This window comes from Aspergillus niger (genome assembly GCF_000002855.4).
Source record: "Aspergillus niger supercontig An07".
NCBI classification, from domain to species: Eukaryota; Fungi; Ascomycota; class Eurotiomycetes; order Eurotiales; family Aspergillaceae; genus Aspergillus; species Aspergillus niger.
In genome coordinates, this window is record NT_166523.1 from 1,700,727 (window position 1) to 1,720,008 (window position 19,282).

Genomic DNA, 19,282 nt, shown 5'->3' on the forward strand with positions numbered 1-19,282 from the left:
ATTTGGCAAGAAGCAATTTTGTTTTTGGTCCTCAGGGAGACAAGCATGCAGGCGCACGCTAATCCAACGCGATCACCTTTGGCTCGGAAACTCGGATGAGATTGTCGGATGTCGTGCGCTCGCATTTGGGCCTTTGCGACGCAGGAGATATAGACGCCACTGAATCACTGGATTTGCGCTTCGGGGGTACAGACGTAGGAGCGGTGGCACTCCCGGAGGTCTGTCCTGTGGATGAAACGGTGTCTGACTTCAATGTCCACGATCCATCCCTTTTGACGCGGATTGAGCGCGCATTCTCTAGCTGGTTCGTATGGGATAGCTCTTCGCGAATATTGCAGAGAAACCCATCAATCACTAGCATCTGAGGGCGCGCATCTTGTTTGCAAATAGGGCATTTCCAGTCTTCTCGGAGGGTACGTCGCCCCGACTTCAAAGCACGGGTGGTGATGTAGGTCTCATGATCGAAGCACTCCTGGTGGGTGCACAAGCGACCGCGAACAGGCCGGTTGAAGACACGAGCAGTGAAGGGGTCGACGAGATCAATGACCAAGTCCTCACTCACGATGCTGACTTCATCGTCGGGGTTGGATGTGAGCCGCTTTTGGATCTGCTGCAGAGACTCCGAGGCGGGAAGGATCTGCGCCGCGTCCAAGGCCGACACCAGGTCAGAGACATTGAGAATCTCGACGCCCGCGGCATATAGCTGATCTCTCATCTCGGCCGGGCTGCGAAGGAAGTGCATGGAGACGGTATTGGGACCCTCATGCAGTTGCTCCGTGATTTCGAGGGGTATATCTTTGCCGTTGTGTTGGCGACGCCGGGCGAAAAGCTCCACCTCGTTGACAAAGATGTAAACCACGCTGGGCCAGCATGTCTCGGTGGTGCACCAGGTGTGGTCGTCTATAGTCTTTGTTGACGGGTTGATTCGAATACATCGCAAACGAAAGATTTGCTGGCCGTTTGTAATGAACCGGGTCGTTTGCAATTTACCACCATGTTGCTCAATCTTCGCAAGTCGTTCGACGTCCGACTTGGTCAAACTGAACGTCCAGTCGAAGCGGCAGTCCCACTGGCCCTGACCCAGCGGGGTTGGCTGGGCGGCGAAGGACTCAAAGTATTGATAAAGCGGGGTCTCTTGCGGGCCGGCAGGAGTCTGAGTGATGAGTCGATTGACAGGACCACGCATATGGGCTTGATGCAACCCGTCCCGCAGCGAATGAGGTCGTGGGTTTGGCGGCGGAAGTGAACCTGGCGGAGGCAAAAGCGGAGTGATCATTGACGTGGGAGAAGGAAGAGGAGCCCCCTGGTTTGACATGCTTGCCTGTGGCATCAGCCTGTACTGCGTCGGGGTCTGGTTATTCGCCGGCGCGGACCGTGAGGGACGGCCACGTCGTCGTTGTACAGGGGCCGGACCTAAAGCCGAAGCTGGAGTAGCAGGCGAAGCGAGAGTAGGAGCGGAAGCAGGGGTATGCGAAAGAGGGGACAGACCAGGAGTAGCCGTTGTTGAGGGGACTACTCCTGTCGGTACGCTGGCGGGGTGTGGCGACGTTGTTTGTGAGGGAAGTAACAATGTCTGTGGGTGGACCGAGCCTTGCGGACGAGTATTTACCGGGCTTGGGTGAATAGTCTGCGTTTGCGAAGGCACCACCTGTGGTGGGTAACTCATCGGAGGAGGATTATGGTGGTGATATAACGGATGGTGATGAGGCATCTGAACCGTACGCGGAGAATGCGGGTTGTATGTCTGCGAGGGATATGCAATTGGGGCAGGAACAGGTCCGGTTCCGGGAATCGAGACGTGAGAGCTCACCCTCGGCTCATATCCGGGCACACTTGATGCTGGATGCTGAGGGAAGTGAGGGGGTGCGCCTTGGGGGGACCCCACCGGTTGCGAGTGAATGTGAGGCTGGTTTGCAGTGGTCGCCCGGGGCGTGGATGTGAGTTCTTTGTGATACATGGAGAGAATGATGTCCCTCTCCTTTTTGGCGCGCATTGCCGACACTGGCTTGGGAGAGTCCAAACGCTCATCTGTGTATTTGGCGTCTCGATTGAAGATCTCAAAGAGCTTGTGCTCCCCATTCTGCAGAGGAAGTCGTCGATACAGTGCCAGGAAGATGTTGTATTGCGTGACATGTGATCGGATGTCGAAAGTCATGATGATTTCCTCGATCAGTGGGGGTAGGCCACGCCTGCGCGTGGCTTGCTCAAAGCTGTCCCACCTTTGAGAGAGGAGGACCAAGGAGTTCATGACCTGCTCTAAAGCATCCCGCCACCAAGGAAGAGCAAGCAGCTGTTGCATTGGTTCCGGGAAATTCACACAGAACAGCAGGAAATCTCCGGAGAGCCGACGGTTATCCACCAGGAGCTGCTTGACTACGGCAAACCCTCTCTCCTGCTCCGGACCGAAGCCTGGCAATGTGCGCAATTCCGAGGGAGCATAGGATGCCATGCAATACATCTGGTGCAGAGCCAGGTAGACGGGGTCATTGTCCAGTAGGGCGCTCTGCAGCAGGCGAACCCGCGGAGACTCAATGACCTCGGAGATTATCTTGTTGCGAGTCGCTTCAGCCGCAAAAGTGTCCAGCTTCTCCAGCCACTGTTTGCACAGCGTCCGGTCTATTGGCAACATAGGGACCGGTCGTACAACAAGTGGTTGCTGAAATCCCTGAGGCACCGGCGATGCTGGTATGCCTATCCAGGAGGCCGCTTGAGGGTGCGCCGAAGGATCGCCAGGTCCCGGCAGTTGTGATCGTGGTTCGGCATTGCCAGCTGTTTGCGACTGATCTCTGGGAATTACGGTGGCCCCTTGAACTGGCTCCGGAAGGATGACGGTATTGGCTACTGTTGCAGGTGTCGGTAGTCCTCTGGTCTGTGGTTCATGTGGCCGATTAATAGACACTGGTGGGGTGTCTCGCGTTGGAGGGGAAGGCAGAGTTGCTAGGGAAGAACCAAGGCCAACCGGTCCTCCATGCCGATCAATGGCACTGACCGGGCTGGCATGCGAACGTGGAAGGGTGGGATCGGGTGACGGAAGCGCGGTGGGCTGAAAAGCGCGTGGGGGGATAGCAGTCGCTGGTGTCGGCGTCCCTGATGATAATGGAGTCGATGAGGAGAATGCGGTGGTGATACTGCGAAGCGGGGGTAGGATTGGGGCACCGCGATTTGGCTGAGCTTCCTTCTCATTCCTCCCATCTGACCCGGAATTGGCCTGAAGAGGATCAGGTTGAGCCATCGGACCGAGGGGAGGAAGAGGAGAAGGGTTCGCGGCGGCGGCGGAGGTAATGGTGGAGGAGGAGGGCGACGATGAGGCGGCGGTGGAGGTGGAGGTGGAGGTGGCCGTAGTAGTAGTGAGGCCGACGGGCGGCTCACGAGGAGGCGTTTCCCGCCGACGCGTCTGCGGTGGACTCCCAGCTGGGGCCCCCGAAGCAGCCGACGCTGCCGTAGAAGCCGTACCCTCCGTTGCAGCAGTCGCAGCAGCAGCAGCAGCAGCAGTATCGGTCGTAGAAGTAGGGGAAGGAGATGTCGAGGTGGTGGAAGAGAAATGGGGAGGTTGAGAAGCGGTGGCAGCTGCACCACCACGCATCCAGGATCGTTGCACGCCTCCTAGAAATAGATGGGCAGTTGAATTGCTTGACTTGAAGCCAAGATTTGCGGGATCGCCGCGGCGATTACCGGGCGGAATCATCCTGACATTTTCCGGGGGAAAAGGCAGGATGGAAAGGTAATTTGTGGGGTGGAGGTCTTGTTGAGAGAAGAAAAGCTAAAAAAGAATGGAAGTGTCCTGGCGCTGATAATGCAAACGAAGCGTATCGAAGAACCTCCTCTTCTCCGATGAGGCGCGCCAGCCAGCATCGACTCGAAAGGAATTCCACTTGAATTGGGAAGAGATGCCGCTGGGTCGGGGAGGGTAGGATGCCTCGGGGAGAGAAAGTATGCGGATGTACAGTTGAGATATAGATGATAGATGTATACAAACCAGTGAATAAGATAAAATTCTACCGTACTTACTGCAATGGCTGCATTGGACTTTAGTTGGGACAAAAGTACGGCAACATGATCTACCCGTGTACTTTGAGCTGCGTGGAGGGGTGAGGAGAAGAAATGCCTACTTATCTCAAGTCGAACTAGATTTACATATAACTATGCTGATGAGAAGTATACAGATTGATGGGCAGCGATGGGAAGCAACCGCGACACAAAGTACTGGGGACGAATGACAATCCCACAAGCAAGGTTATCCCAGTGCATGGTTGATGATGCGATGGGGGAAGATCCTGGAATCCAGCTTGGCTTACAGATGCAGGCATGAGCACGTATGAGCATGAATATGGGCATGAATGAATGGGTGAATGCCGAGGGCAAGAGGGACTGTGAGTGTGTGATTGAGCAAGGTTTTTGGGGATAGTAGGAGCGTGATCTGGTCTCTGGTTTTAGGGCAGCAGCAGCCATGCAGGCCAGCATGCCATCGAATCATGGATTGACGTATGGAACTGGAAGAGAAGAGTCATTCCTGATCCGAATCAAGTGGAGAGTGTATCGACTAGTCTATCGTACTAGTAGTAAAGGGAAGTCGTACAAAGATGTAGTAGAGAAATACATCAGACCCCGAGAAGATGGAATTCCTGCGATCGACCTGTCTGCCTGTTTGTTTATAAATAGGCAATGGACTGGCGCTGAATGCGATGCATCGACTCGTTGGCCATCCGGATGCGTGACTGATCCGAGCATTGGAATGTCGATCCTGCAGGGGAGGCCATGAGAACTAAAACATGTTCGCTCGGTGGGTAGTGTCTTGTCTTTTCTTTTTCTTAGTAACTAATTAATTAGTAAGTCAGTAGATGAATCAAGAAGGGGAGAGAGAGAGTGTGTGTGTGTGAGAGAGAGAGAAGGAGTGAGAGTGAGAGAGAATTGCTGCCCTTGGGACCCATCTTCTCCCAACTGCTCCATACTGTGTAGTATACAGTACGGATCACTACTAGTTAGTTGTTGGAGCAAGAAGTAAGAAGAGTACCTAGCAAAAACCCAAGACTCCATAGTGTAGACCATAGAAAGTAGGAGTAGCTGGCAAGTAGCCTGTCAATAAGGCGAAACTCAACCTGACCGGGCAATGGCCTCACTTTCTCTCCGGATGAAGGGGCTGCCAGTTGTCGGAATGAATCCGTTGGCTCCAGTCAAGACAGCGAACAAGTCAGCACATGCCACTCATAGTCTGTTTCATACTTCTTGGTCTGTGGTGAGTGCCAGTGAAAATGTTGTTGTGCCTGATGGGGATGGAAGAAGGATGATGCTGCTCATGAATTTGAAAAGCAGTAGTAGGTATAATAATGTTCTGGTTCTGGTTCTGGTTCTGCCCAAACCGGTAACGATTTGATATTTATTTGGTTGTCCGTATCCCCCGCTTCCATGGTTTGCTTTGCATCGAGACTTTTCTCTCTCTCTCCCTTTTCCCTTCAACTCATACTCTGCAACTCTTTTTTCCCCCTTCTCTTCTTACTTCATTTCATCTCTATCCTGTCTCTTTTCCTCTCTTTCTCCGTCTCTCAGACACATCAACAACCTTCCCAAAAACTGATCCACCTCAAAACTAGCCGCCCTTGTTAGCGCCTGCACGTCTGCGGCCGTGATCTGATTTGCTTTGCGGGTTGCAGTTCAGACCGGCGGGGATCGTCGCTGTCTTATTATCGGCTTCACCTGCTGCGGTTGTCCATCCTCGCCTACTTACTCTTCTGTGCTCTCGTCTCCCTTCCCTCGGACTTCTTCGTCGTCTTCTACACGTCAGACCGCGAATCGCCCTGCCAAAGCCTGCTTCGCGGCACTGCATCAACCCTCACCGAAGAAGCTCTGGCCATCTCCATTTAACCCTTCGACCCTCGTCGACGGAAGCTTTGTTCAACATAAACCTCCTCCTCCTACTATCCACCTATCCACCTCTATCCACCCACTAGTTATCTACTTCTCCTCCTTCCACTTCCATCGATTAGCTAAACCCGGACCCATCATCTGTTCTTCCCTCTTTACCTTCTCCATCTTCGCTTCGCCGCGAGCCAGATTCCTTTCCACCCTTACCCCGTCAATCTTTAACTTCGTCTAGTCACATTCCTCTCACCAACCTCCATTCTCTGAACTTGGATCGCCTCCCCTTCTTTTCCTTCCCCAAATCTGCTTTTTTAAATTACCCGGGAGGGCGGCTTGCCCCATGTCCGGCGCAATTCCTCCCCTCCCATCTGTGTTGTCGCTCTCTGGGTTGCTTCCCCCCACTTCGGCGCTTTAACCGGCCTCCCTTTCGTCATTCCCCCCTTCCGTCACATCCTCGCTTCCAATTTCTCGCGACTCTCGATACAGCCTGAGGATACACAATGGCTCTCACAACACCTCCTCGTGGGGTAACGCCTGGCGACCTTCTTCTCGTCGTTCGTAAGTAGCAATTTCTTGCTTCCTACCTCGGTCGCTGTGTGCGACCCCCGCCCTGTCTATCTTCAATTGGGTTGGTTTGCTAACCATTGTGTCAGATGATTTCGATGCGCGCGGCCCTGATGAGCTCACCCTGCGCCGCGGAGAGAAAATTGAGCTCGTGGAGCTGGATGATGGGTTTGGAGATGGGTGGTATCTAGGCAAGGATTTGAGTACGGGCTCAACTGGTCTTTTCCCAGGAGGTATGAAACTTGAGAGCGCTTATAATCTGCAAAGACCGCATTTGACTGACTGGGGACTTCCGTTTCTGCTCCAGTTTACACCACTACTGCCCCGAGGATTCCCACCAGACAGCGGCTAGATGCCGATGGCACGACCACATTGGCCTCAGAGGTCGGGACGGATTCCGAATCGAGCCAGTTGGAAACCACAGACTCCCTCTCATTTCCCCAGAGCGGCGAATCCACCCCGCATGTTTCTCGCCATACCAGTGCCTCGGACCTGCGGGCTCCAGAGTTGCAAGGGGGCCCCGTCGCCCCAGCTTTTTCTCCGAAACAGCAGAACCGCTCCAGTTCCTCTCCGCTACCAACCTCCACTATGAGCATCGATATTCAACAGTCAATTCGGCAGACCATGGACGGCCACCATGCCAATGGCCAAGACAGCCCGGTCATGAACGAGACGCTTAGCGTTATCGACGAGCACATCACCGACCTGAGCACGCCGCGCCATAGTGTGGCCGGTCAGGAATCCAAGCACATGAACGACTCGGCCAGCGAGTACAGCAGCCACTTCGAGCACCGGATGTCGTACATCAATGGGCACGAAACCGATGAGGAAGAAGAGAACCAGCCGCGTGAAGAGCAGGTCCGGCAGTGGACGCCTGCAGAAACCGCCAAGCAGTTGCGGCAATGGGGTGTCGAGGACAAGCACTGTGGCATCTTCGAGGATCAGGAGATCACCGGCGATGTGTTACTGGACATGAACCAGGACTTTATCTTCATGAAGGAGTTTGATTTTGGCGTCATGGGGAGGCGTTTGAAGACCTGGCACAAGATTCGAGCATTCCAGGACGAAATCAAGGGCGTCAACCCCTCGTCTCAACACCACCCTCGCGGTTCGGTAGCTGCTGTTCCCGCTCCGCCAGAGGAACGAACACTCAGTCGCGCCAGCCATACGGGCCCGCTCCTGCCCAGGATCCCGACGCTGCGAGGGTCGAGCGGCACCCAGCACCCCCGCCTGGTCAGCAGTAGTATGCAGAGCAACACCAGCTCGCCCATCACGCCGCAGACACCCAACTATGTGAACCATTCTCGCCGACCGTCCGCCGCTTCCATCCGCGAGATCAACCACTCCCGACGCCACTCATCCATCGACACGACGAACCGGTACTCGGGTGCCCTTGAAGGTTCGCCAGGCATCAACAAGCGCAGTTCGTTTGATCGCGGTTGGACTTTGGCCACCGGCGCTCAGCGGCTGCCTCCTCGCCCTGGAACTGCAGCCGGCACGTCTCACCCTCAGGACATGGGTTTCTTTTCCCAGCTGAGTCACCGCCCCTCAAACTCAAACGGGTCTGATCCAGCTGTCTCCGTGACCGACGAATTGGACCGGGGCTACTTCTCTGGGCCTGAGGGGGACATGCGCAAGAACCGGCGCCTACAGAAACGCCAATCTGCTGCAGGCAGTGCGGACTCGCGGTCATCGAACTTGACGAATGACCAGCTCCGCGTTGGTAAGCGCCATTCGCGCATTGGCAGCATGGACTCTATTCGGGAGTCTGTCAAGCAGATGAATCCTCCAGCCAAATCCCACACCAGTCCGGTGCCCAAGGGCCGCCTCCGTAGCCTGAGCACCCGCATCGTTGACCGCCGAGGACAGCAGTCAGCGCCCGCTTCCGCAGTAGAGGATCGGCCCAGCGGTGCGTTAGGCTTGTTCGGTCCTCTGTTTGGAAAGTCCGACAGTGATTCCTCGCGCTCGTCTGGTGTACCCTTGTCTCAACTCAAGGGTGCGGGACCGAAGTTCCGGCGTGCCATGGGAATCCGTGCTTCGTCTGACGTGGCGCCGAAGGGAATTGATACGTCGACGCCGCCGCCGGCCTCCCCCGTTCGGGACAATGATCCGTCGGCGCGGACCGGGTCGACCACCCCTTCAACATCCAAGAGCTCGGAGCGACACAGCACGGACGGATCAAATAAGACCGCCGAGGGCGGGCTGTGGCCTCGATCCCGGCCATCCGTCAAGGCGGGGGTCAAGTCCAAGAAAGACACCAGCGCGTATACCCGCGGGCTGGAAAAGAAATCGCCACAAGAGCAGATGGTGGGATGCGATTATTTCGGGTGGATGAAGAAGCGGTCTTCCAATCTAATGACGACGTGGAAACCCCGGCTGTTTGTCCTGCGGGGCCGGCGTCTGTCGTACTACTACTCGGAACAGGACACAGAGGAGCGTGGTTTGATTGATATTACAGCTCATCGAGTGTTGCGCGCAGACAATGACCCCATTGTGGCCCTCCATGCCACCATCACGGGCTCGACCGCATCGCCGACTCCGGCCAGTCAAATGAGCCAGGCGGATGGAGCTTCATCCGACAAGGCTGCAGCAGAGGCCCTCCGGGCAACCAAGGGAGCTGGTGAAGGACCGTTCTTCTTCAAGCTAGTGCCGCCAAAGTCAGGGACATCACGGACAGTTCAGTTTACCAAGCCGGCGATCCATTACTTCCAAGTGGACAACGTACAAGAGGGTCGACTCTGGATGGCGGCGTTGATGAAGGCGACGATTGAGCGGGACATGGCCCTGCCAGTGGAGACAACGAACAAACAACGTACGATCAGTCTCAAGGAGGCGCGGCTGATGAACCAGCGTCCTCCAGCACTGATGACCGGATCGCCTAATACAGGGGAGGTAGCTCCGTCAGAGGCAGAGACGGAGACACAGGACAGCTTTACGGATCTGGAGCAAGATCGCCAAGGGCTGCTAATCCAGGGGGTGACCATGGACCCGGAGACAGAGCCGGTATACGTGGACGCAGAGGAGCATCGATCGGCGAGTCCGGTCGCGATGGACGACGAGGTGTCAGTTCCTGGATTGCAGCGGAACTCGCAGTAATTAATGGAGGATTGATTGATTGATCGATTTGCTTATGTGTGATGTATTGCTTTTTACCGCAGCCAGGTTGGCGTTTTATGTGATATACCCCGCTTGAATGTTTTCATATGTGAACGAGTCTATCTATCTATGTGTCTGTCTGTCTGTCTGTCTACTATGTAGGATGTAATATTGATGTGAATGTTGGATGTGAATTCTTTATCAGTATAAGCTCTATTCAGTATAAGCGACGGGGATCGGCGGGCCGCGTCACTGATCACCGCCGTTTGCTCCTCGCTTTTTCTACTTCCTACAATCCACACGATAATGGCTTGATTGAGCGCGTTCAACCCCATTTACTCTCCTTGGTTTATTGTTATTCTATTCTTTCTTTTATTCCTATTCCGGTCACTCTTTTTATTCATCGATGCGGTTCTCCCCATGTCCCTCCTCCGCCTTCTCCTCCGCCAGGCGCTGGCCATTCTCCTCCCGCTGGCCCTGACCAGCACTGTCTATCTCTATCTCTACCCCGTCTTTCACGGCTGCGCATTCCCTCTGCCAGAGGAATCTATCTCCTCTCATCTCTCAATCCCACACTTCTCTCCATCTTTCCTCTTCACCCTCCGCCACCACCTCTCCTCCTCGCCTCCTCCATCTGCGACCTCGCCCATCTTCCGCCTCCTCGTTTTGGCCGACCCCCAACTAGAAGGCGACACCTCCCTCCCCAAACCTCACGATCAACTCCCCGCCAAACTCTCCAACTACTATGCCGACCTGTCCTCCACAATCCGCACGAAACCCCCATCCGCCACCCTCTACACCCTCCGCTCCGTCCTCCGCTCCCTCATCTCCACCGACCTCCCCCGCGCATTTCGCGCCGCGCGCAAACGCCTCGACCTGCTCGGAAATGACTACTACCTGGCGCATATCTACCGCACGATGCACTGGTGGAGTGCACCGTCGCACGTCACCGTGCTGGGCGATCTAGTAGGGAGCCAATGGGTGAGCGATGGGGAGTTTGAGGAACGGGGTCGGCGATACTGGAAACGAGTGTTCCGCGGTGGTGTGCGGGTGGATGATGAGATTACCGGGGAAATGGGGACGGAGGTGTTGGGAACTGATAACGGGGAGTGGGAAAGGAGGGTCGTGAACGTCGTGGGGAACCACGATGTCGGGTATGCAGGAGATGCGAGTCCATCGAGGATAGAGAGGTTCGAGAGGGTGTTTGGAAGGGGAGATTGGGATGTTAAATTCACTCTACCTCCAGGAGAAGATAAAGGGGGAGAAGAAACAGTTCCAACAATCCACCTCATCAATCTCAACAGTCTTGTCCTGGATACCCCCGCCCTGAGCCCTGAAGTCCAATCAGCCACATACGAATACCTAAACGGTCTATTGGACGAGCGAAGCCCATCTATTACTTCATCTCCGCGCGGGCAAACATTCACTCTCCTTCTAACCCACCTCCCCCTCCACAAGAAAGAAGGAATCTGCACCGACGCTCCCTTCTTCGCCTTCCACGATGACGATGACTCCAAGGGTGACGCCGCCGGCAACCCCCGCTTCTACGCCGGCGGTCTCAAAGAGCAGAACCACCTGAGCCAGTACGCCAGCGCTAATGCCGTGCTCGAGGGCATTTTTGGGATGAGTGGGGACGACACCGTCCCCGGAAACGGTTGGGGAAGGAAGGGCCTCATTCTTACAGGCCATGATCATACGGGCTGTGATGTGGTGCATTTCGTGAATCGCACTGTTTATGCTGCTGAGGCAGATGATGAAAAGAATGATGATGAAACGCGTGACTGGCAATGGGATGCCGTGCGCTATAAGACTCAGTATGGCACCACAAGAGAAGGGGACCTAGGCGTCCCCGCCATACGGGAGGTGACTATGCGCTCCATGATGGGAGAATACGGAGGCTATGCTGGGCTCCTATCGGTGTGGTTCACCGGCGCAGAGTGGAAGTATGAGATCCAGATGTGCGCAGCGGGCGTGCAGCATCTTTGGTGGGCGGTCCATGTAATTGATGTGATTACTTTCGGGTTGATGGTACTGTATATCGGATCGGGTATTATTGGAGCTGGTATCTCTGCTGGGAAGGATACCAAGGCGGAGAAGAAGATCAAAAAGCAATAACTTCATAGTATAGTCACAGCCAACTATATAGATCAACTGATCAATCAATCAATATTCATAACGACGTACATCTACAATTACATCATGAGACAAAAAAGAAGAAAGTGGACAGGTTTAAATTTTTTATGAATCCTTTTCATTTTTAGAATGTTCTTAGGTCATACTAAAAAAAAAAACCGGTACCACCCCCTTTGTTCTAGAAGCCCTTGGTATCGCTTTTTTTTTTTCTCTTCTTGCTCCAAATTCCAGGTTTAACACATTTTACATGACAACACCGGAGTTGGAGGCAATACGCTGGACACACAATTAGCATATGAATCTCCCCATTGATATATACCCGTTGAGGTATGCTAGGGAGAACTTACAGGCCAAAGCTCAGCAGCCTCCTTACCAACGGGACCAGTGATAGCGGAACCCTTCATCTCACCCTTGGCGTTGACGATCTATACCGATCATTAGTATTTCCATCATTATTGTCGCATATGACCCTCATCCACTTGATATAAAGAGTGGAATTGGAATTCGGGGACAAGGGTACGTACAACACCAGCGTTGTCCTCGAAGTAGAGGTAGATACCGTCGGGGCGTCTCCAGGGCTTGCTCTGACGGACAACAACAGCGGGCATGACCTTCTTACGGAGCTCAGGCTTTCCCTTCTTGACGGTGGCCATGACCATGTCACCGACACCGGCAGCGGGGAGACGGTTCAGGCGAGCACCGATACCCTTGACGGAGATGATGTACAGGTTGCGGGCACCGGAGTTGTCGCAGCAGTTGAGCACGGCGCCGCTGTAGGCAAAAAGATTAATTAGCTGTGTTCATCATTTTTTTCTTCATGTGTTCGTGTCGGTTGTAGGTTGTGAAATCATGGGTGTTGGGTGGGAAGATATCGAGGTGGCTTGTGTGTGGTGGGTGTATGTTTCGATTGAAGAATAATTGAGATCGATTTGATTTGATTTAATTGTATCGAATCGCATAATTCTCTCGAAGATGGGTGTATGGATTTGAACGGAAGAAATTTGGAGTTGACATACCAAGGCAGACCGAGGGTCATCTTGAGCTTGTTGCCGGAGGCACCACCGCGTCTGTTATAGATATTTTGTTAGCTTTAATTCCCTCGTATCCCATGTATATCAAATTCCCATCCACATAGATTTATCCATCTCTTTCCCGGACCTTCATTCAACCCTCCTCTTTCAATCTCGTATGTCGCATATCGAACTCAATCCAACCGTAATTTCGAGTCGAAATCTCCAGCCAGCGAATATTCCATTCCATCCCTTCTCATCTCATCTCTTTCCCGCAGCATTTCAATATCTCCGGTCCGGATTTCTTCCTCTCTTTCTCTGTCTCGCTTTCCCACACGTCTCCAACAACGAAAAGAAACAACTCACCCTCTCGCAGACATCTTGGCTGTGTATCTAGGGTTGTCGGATAAAAACTGGGCGACAAGGGAAGGGGGACGGACGGACGGTCGAAACGGGGGGTGTCGTCGGATTCAGAGACTTGGTCGCGGGTTTCGATTTGCTTCTCGCTTAGTGTGCGTCGTGGGTAAATCTTGGCAGTGCTTCCCCATTGGCTGGTTTATGCGGATAGAGGGTTGCCCTAGAACTAGCCCCGTTCCGGTTAGATTGGGTTAGTCAGGGATTAGTCAGGATGTCTAGACTATCTTTAATAAACATCTTAACTACTACTTCTTATCTGGAGTGACAGGTATAGCAATCTGCTTCATATGGAATACATTGATAAATACACTAGTTATTGAATCTGCTCTAAAGATAGGCAATAATGCTCTCAAATATGTAGTAACAATAGAAGAAGAAATCGATTCGTTTCCCAAACACCAGCCGCCCGTTCCTTTGCGCCATTCGTTCGTTGTTGTCTTGCTCGCTCAGCTTCACTCCTCTGTCTTGCTTGCTTCCTCGGTCTTTTCGGCTTCTGTTGCTCCTGCGGCTTCCGCGCTGGGTTCCTTTGATTTGGCTTCACCCGACTCGTCCTTGGCTGCCTCCGGGGTCTTGTCCTTGGTCTCGCTCGGCTCACTGGCCTCCGCAGGCTTGGTCTCCGCCTCTGCCGTGTCGGCTGCCTCAGTCGTCTCTTTCGCAGGTGACTCGTCCTTCGTCGCAGGCGTTTCTTCCGTAGCGGGCTTGTCAGCCGCAGGGGTCTCCTCGCTGGGCTTCTTCTTTTCCTCTTCCTCTTCCGCCGCGCCCTCGGGCGCAGCTTCAGATTTCTCGGTCTCCGGCGCGACCTCGCCCGCATCTACCATTGTAGTGTCTTCGTCCTGGGGCTTGGGAGACGGTTGCCGGGAGATCGGGGCCGATGCTGCCGTCGTTTCTGGTCCATCCACTGCCATCTCTGTTTGCTCTGCTGCGGAGGCCTCGTCTGCTCGGGACGGCGCATCGGCCGCAGAGGGGGTGGCTTGCGCCTCAGTCTCCGGCTCCGGAGCCTCGGTCATCTTCGCATCAGCAGTCGTATCCATGTCATCGTCGGGAAGAGAAGATGCGTCCTGTGGCGTCGCCATGCCGCTCTCGAGCCCCGAGTCGTTAACATCAAGATTCCGATAGTTGACCTGGTTTCTCCGCTTGAGCGCGTTGGGTTGCCGCCGGACGCCGTTGGCCCCAGCCAGCTCCTCGTCGTCACTGTCACTAAGCTCTCCGGGCTTCTCAATGTACTGATCGAAGCGGCGCTTGGTGAAGCGCTTGTCCTTGTTCTCGTCCTCGTCCAGATCGTCCAAGATAGCATCTGCCTCGTCGTCCATACCCTCCACAAGAGGCTCGCGAGGCACCTCGGTCATCTGCACGGAGGGCGCAAAGGCGGTCCGCTTAAGGTTTTCCACGACCTGTGTGCGGATCTTGTCGAGGTATTCCTTCGTGTTAGCATTGTCCATGTTGGACGGACGTACATCCAGCTCGTAGTCAGGTGCGAAGTACTAAGCCTGTTAGCTGTGTATAGTCACCATCTAAAAGCAAGAACCTACCTCGTAGTAATCGTTGTATGGAAGCTCCGCCCCAAGGGTGTCACCAACAAGAATACCGGTTTCAAAGGCCCATGTGCGTGCCACATTTCGCATCGTATAACCACCACCGCCGAGAATCATGGTGGGCAGGTTAAAGCTCTTCACAAAGTTTACACAGTTCGCGTGGCCTCGCATACTGAGGTTGAAGCATCCGAGCCGGTCGCCCGAAAGACTATCGCCACCGCACTGCAAGACCACCGCTTCGGGTCGGTACCATTCCATGACGCTCTTGATAACAGGCTCAAAGATACTCTTGTATGAAACGTCATCAATGCCATCGCGGAGAGGGAAATTGACGGCGTAGTGCTTGCCCTGTCCCACTCCGATATCACGCAGCTCACCCGTACCCGGGAAGTACTCGCCGTACTTGTGGAAGGACACCGTCATTACACGATCGGTCGTGTAGAATGCCTCCTCAACACCATCTCCGTGGTGGACATCGATATCAACGTAGAGCACGCGCTGCTTGAATCGCAGCAGTTCCAAGATACCCAGAACGATGTCTGTGTTGTGTCAGCGAAGGCCCAGCATATCGTTTCGCGCAACTTACCGTTTACATAACAGAATCCACTTGCTTCGCTCTTCTTCGCGTGGTGAAGTCCACCGGCCCAGTTAACGGCAATGTCGCACTTGTTGCGGTTGAGCCGGGCGGCACCCTCCATACTACCACCCGCGCTAATACCGCAAAACTCAAAGAGCCCATCGAAGACGGGACAGTCATCTCCGACATTGTATTTGCTCTGCTCCTTCGCGAAGGAGTCCATGTTGTCCGGTGTAACCTTCGAAAGGAAGTCGATATACTCATCCGTGTGAAATTGGGTCATTTCGTATTTCGAGGCCGGCTTCGCCCGCTGTAGACTGCGTCAGTGCTGCTTTCAAAAGACTTTGTAGAGACCTTCTGTCAGATCCAATAGTAATCATCCATAACCACTCACATATATCTCCATCTTCTTATAAAGGCCATAGTTCATGACCAGACTGTGAGCCATCCTTATGCGATGGGGCTTCATCGGGTGTCCCGAGACGTAGGCATAGTTTCCCACGTCGGAGTCGTAGAAATAGGCCACTTTCTTGTTGCGATCCGCCGGCCCATTGGTAATGGGATCCAGAGGTGCGAGTGAGTTACTCATGTCGAAGGTCACTGTGCGAGGCACACGGCGATTCCTCACTCAGACCAATGCGTAGGAATGTCGCTTGAGCGCGGTGATTTCTCGGGGTGTGTATGTGGGCGTCAGATCGACAGAAAATAGGCAAATCAGACCCAAATAGTCAAGGAGTATACTGAATAGAACAGATAAAGCGCCCCTATAAGTGAGCCAGTCGATTAACTCTCACAGAGTGGCACTAATGAAGTACATTCGCAATGGCCGGGGGCGGACAATAAGTGATGGGGACCGAAAGGAAGCGAAGGGAGACGCAAAGGCGGAACCCAGAGCTGCTCCACCGCCTTCGTCAGGCTTCTTGGGAAGCTCGACCGTCACTACTTACACACGCCCCAGTTGCGCCTCCATCACCACCTGCTTCCCATCTTCAGCTTTCGTCTAGTCTCGCTTATTGTTCCATCGGAACCGGCTCAAGCATCCCCTCTGTCTATACAACGTCTGAGCTTTTCCAATCAACGAATTTGCTCTGATACCCCCACTCAACCTTCCGATTGGAGCTTCCGCGTAGGAAGTCATCCTGGTCTCATCTACATAACTAACACTCAAACCAACCCCCCCGTCTCCACTATGGATCGTCTGCATCGCATGCTCCAAGCAGCCCAGGGAATGGGTGTTGGAGGGAATAATGGAGTGAGTAACACTTAGGCGAGCAGCGGACATGGCACTCGTATCTCCAGAGGGTCTGGGACCATGGGCTAATGCAGGCACAGGATATCCCCAACCTCATCGATAACTCCGAAACCGTCCACATCTCATCGCTCGCTCTGCTGAAGATGCTAAGACACGGTCGGGCCGGTGTGCCTATGGAAGTCATGGGTCTGATGCTGGGAGAGTTCGTGGACGAGTACACAGTTAGGGTAGTTGATGTTTTCGCCATGCCCCAAAGTGGTACTGGTGTCAGTGTCGAAGCCGTGGACCCTGTTTTTCAAACGAAGATGATGGACATGCTGAGGCAGACTGGACGGTAAGCTCGAAAAGTATCTCGCGCGCTACCCAACTCATCCTAACGCATCGTGCTATAGACCAGAGACCGTTGTTGGCTGGTACCACTCGCATCCTGGTTTCGGCTGCTGGCTTTCGTCCGTCGATATCAACACTCAGCAATCCTTTGAACAGCTTACTCCCCGCGCCGTTGCCGTGGTCGTCGACCCCATCCAGTCCGTCAAGGGCAAGGTCGTCATTGATGCCTTCCGTCTTATCCAACCACAGACCGTCGTCATGGGCCAGGAGCCCCGCCAAACAACATCCAACCTGGGTCATCTGAACAAGCCGTCCATTCAGGCCCTCATCCACGGCCTCAACCGCCACTACTACAGCATTGCCATCGACTACCGCAAGACCGGTCTCGAGGAGAACATGCTGATGAACCTGCACAAGCACGTCTGGACGGAGGCACTGCAGATGAAGGACTTCCACGAGGAGGGTGAGCACAACGTTGAGCGCATGAAACAGCTCGTCAGCCTCGCCGAGGGTTACGAGAAGCGGGTCAAGGAGGAGACCACTCTTACTAAGGACCAGCTCAAGACGAGATACGTCGGCAAGGTCGACCCCAAGAAGCGTAAGTTTCTCACTTGATCACTGTGTTGATTCACTACTAATTCAACCCTTCTACAGACATCGAAGATGTGAGCCAGCAGTTGATTGAGGACAACATCGTGGCCGTCTCGCGGCAGATGATTGACAAGGAGGCCTCGGTGGCACGGCAATCAAACGGCAAGGAGAATGGCACCGGCATGGAGGTTGATGAGGAGCTATAGAACAACCATACCATACCATATATTTCCTAATGCCAATTCAGACTCCCTGAACGCAGGCTCTATGTACAGGACGGTTGTCTTGTCTTGGCAGACACATCAATGAATGACGTTATATGTATCATCCCGGTATATAACCACCAGTAGTAACAGCACACAATGTGAGCCGAACAAAATGAAAACAGATATGAACTTGTCCCAATTGTCTAATAATTCTATGTGAGAATATATATGCATCTAATGTTATCAAACCCAATAACGAGCAACCGATCTAAACTCCCGCAAGACCGCATTATCATATCATGCCAATATAACCCAAACCCATCACATCATGATCACATCTCAATAATCGAGGTACGGATTGAACAACGGAAGTGGCGGCGGCGGCAGGCCATGCAACCTAGCGAATTCCTGCGCCTCCTCTAATTCCTTCTTCCGACGAGCCTTTTCCTGCATTTTCTTCTCATGCGCCTTAACACCATACGCATCATCACTGAACTCCTCCCCATCATGATCCGTCCACCCCCGTTCGGGACCCCAAGCAATCTTCTTCCCAGCCGTCCTGACCTCGTGCATCAATCTCTTCATCAGAGCCCCGCTCTTCCGTACAGACGGCCAGCCATCAAATTCCACATACTCCAGACTCGGCAACCTCTCCAGGACACCCTTGAGCAGATCGCCCGCAAAATCCGTATAATAGTCCCTTGAGATACGGAAACCCTCGAACACCGGATGCGATGGATCCACTTCGACGAAGACTTTGAACGTGCGCATCCGCGCCATCTCCTCCAGTCCCAGACTACGCGTGATGGTCCATTCGCGCGGTGGCGCTGTCCAGCTCGATCCTAAAATCAACTCGACTGTGGCGATGGAGGGACGGTAGCGCGGGGGGATGGCCCGGATGGTTGGCATGCGCGAGTAGTCTTGTAAATGGAAGAGACGGAATACTTGGGTGGAGTAGAAATAGTCTGAGGCTTCATCGTGCATGCGCCGGGAGGTCAGGAATAGTGCGACTCGGTGGGAGGTGGGTGAGATGGGAGGGTTTTTCTTCGACGAGGCGCCCACGCTGCCTGTTAGGCGCGGGTTGCGTCCGCGTTTCGGGGTGAAGAGCACGAAATGATAGACACGTAGACGGATCTCGGAGGGGAGGTCAAAGAAGCGGAAGGGTTCAATGGGGGGTTTCTTCGGACGTTGCTTCTTGATGGGCTTGCCTTTGACGGTTTTGCCGGTGGCGGATTTGTCGTCCAGACGGACGTTTTCCAGTGCTTGGGAGAGGGAGTTCGTGTTGGTCATTTTTGTGTGTAGAGGGTGGATGGTTGAAGAGGCAAGAAAGAAAAAAAAAACCTGCGCTCAAACGGATCTAGATGAAAGAGAAGAGATATACGCCACGATACGAATGAGAATCTTTTAGAGAGAGAACTCGGATGATTGAAGACTTTTCTTTTCTTTTGTTTTCTGATTCATCCCATTGTTGCATTGAGCTGGAAGTCGAGAATTAACGACATATACGACACGATATAGCATCCATCGCTAGTACTTATAACGGAAGAATCAAAAGGATATATCCCACCAACGGGGCTGCAGCTGCATGGGGTACCTTCGCTGCGGCTCTTGGGTGTGGGAATATTGGTCTCCCCAGCCTAATTCAACCCGGCACGCATGGAGGAGAATGGCCTGATGAGTCAAATTTATGAGCTGGGTTTCAACTTTCAAATTGTGAG

At 53.7% G+C, this 19,282-nt stretch overlaps 7 protein-coding genes across 7 annotated transcripts; 3 read left to right on the top strand and 4 right to left on the bottom strand.

The window, feature by feature from the left end:
- Positions 1–58: 58 nt before the first annotated feature.
- Positions 59–4,449, bottom strand: An07g07810 (uncharacterized protein; the record flags this gene model as incomplete). Its single annotated transcript, XM_003188685.2, has 3 exons — positions 59–3,760; positions 4,009–4,124; positions 4,296–4,449. 3 exons carry the CDS (start codon positions 4,447–4,449, stop codon positions 59–61), a joined length of 3,972 nt encoding a protein of 1,323 aa, XP_003188733.2.
- A 1,907-nt stretch (positions 4,450–6,356) lies between these two features.
- On the top strand, positions 6,357–9,302 carry An07g07820 (uncharacterized protein; the record flags this gene model as incomplete). The annotated part of the gene is made up of 6 exons (XM_059748608.1): positions 6,357–6,414; positions 6,510–6,653; positions 6,728–7,497; positions 7,561–8,965; positions 9,047–9,141; positions 9,243–9,302. The coding sequence occupies 6 exons, from the start codon at positions 6,357–6,359 to the stop codon at positions 9,300–9,302; spliced, it is 2,532 nt and encodes an 843-aa protein (XP_059601022.1).
- A 634-nt stretch (positions 9,303–9,936) lies between these two features.
- On the top strand, positions 9,937–11,631 carry An07g07830 (uncharacterized protein; the record flags this gene model as incomplete). The annotated part of the gene is made up of 1 exon (XM_001391821.1): positions 9,937–11,631. The coding sequence occupies one exon, from the start codon at positions 9,937–9,939 to the stop codon at positions 11,629–11,631; it is 1,695 nt and encodes a 564-aa protein (XP_001391858.1).
- Positions 11,632–11,892: 261 nt separating this feature from the next.
- An07g07840 (60S ribosomal protein uL14) lies at positions 11,893–13,039 on the bottom strand (the record flags this gene model as incomplete). The annotated part of the gene is made up of 5 exons (XM_001391822.3): positions 11,893–11,925; positions 11,997–12,074; positions 12,174–12,420; positions 12,666–12,716; positions 13,026–13,039. The coding sequence occupies 5 exons, from the start codon at positions 13,037–13,039 to the stop codon at positions 11,893–11,895; spliced, it is 423 nt and encodes a 140-aa protein (XP_001391859.1).
- Positions 13,040–13,528: 489 nt separating this feature from the next.
- On the bottom strand, positions 13,529–15,774 carry An07g07850 (uncharacterized protein; the record flags this gene model as incomplete). Its single annotated transcript, XM_001391823.3, has 4 exons — positions 13,529–14,557; positions 14,606–15,147; positions 15,195–15,495; positions 15,580–15,774. The coding sequence occupies 4 exons, from the start codon at positions 15,772–15,774 to the stop codon at positions 13,529–13,531; spliced, it is 2,067 nt and encodes a 688-aa protein (XP_001391860.1).
- A 600-nt stretch (positions 15,775–16,374) lies between these two features.
- An07g07860 (uncharacterized protein) lies at positions 16,375–17,564 on the top strand (the record flags this gene model as incomplete). The annotated part of the gene is made up of 4 exons (XM_001391824.3): positions 16,375–16,437; positions 16,518–16,771; positions 16,830–17,365; positions 17,422–17,564. 4 exons carry the CDS (start codon positions 16,375–16,377, stop codon positions 17,562–17,564), a joined length of 996 nt encoding a protein of 331 aa, XP_001391861.1.
- Positions 17,565–17,903: 339 nt separating this feature from the next.
- On the bottom strand, positions 17,904–18,854 carry An07g07870 (uncharacterized protein; the record flags this gene model as incomplete). Its single annotated transcript, XM_001391825.3, has 1 exon — positions 17,904–18,854. The coding sequence occupies one exon, from the start codon at positions 18,852–18,854 to the stop codon at positions 17,904–17,906; it is 951 nt and encodes a 316-aa protein (XP_001391862.1).
- Between the last annotated feature and the right edge of the window lie 428 nt (positions 18,855–19,282).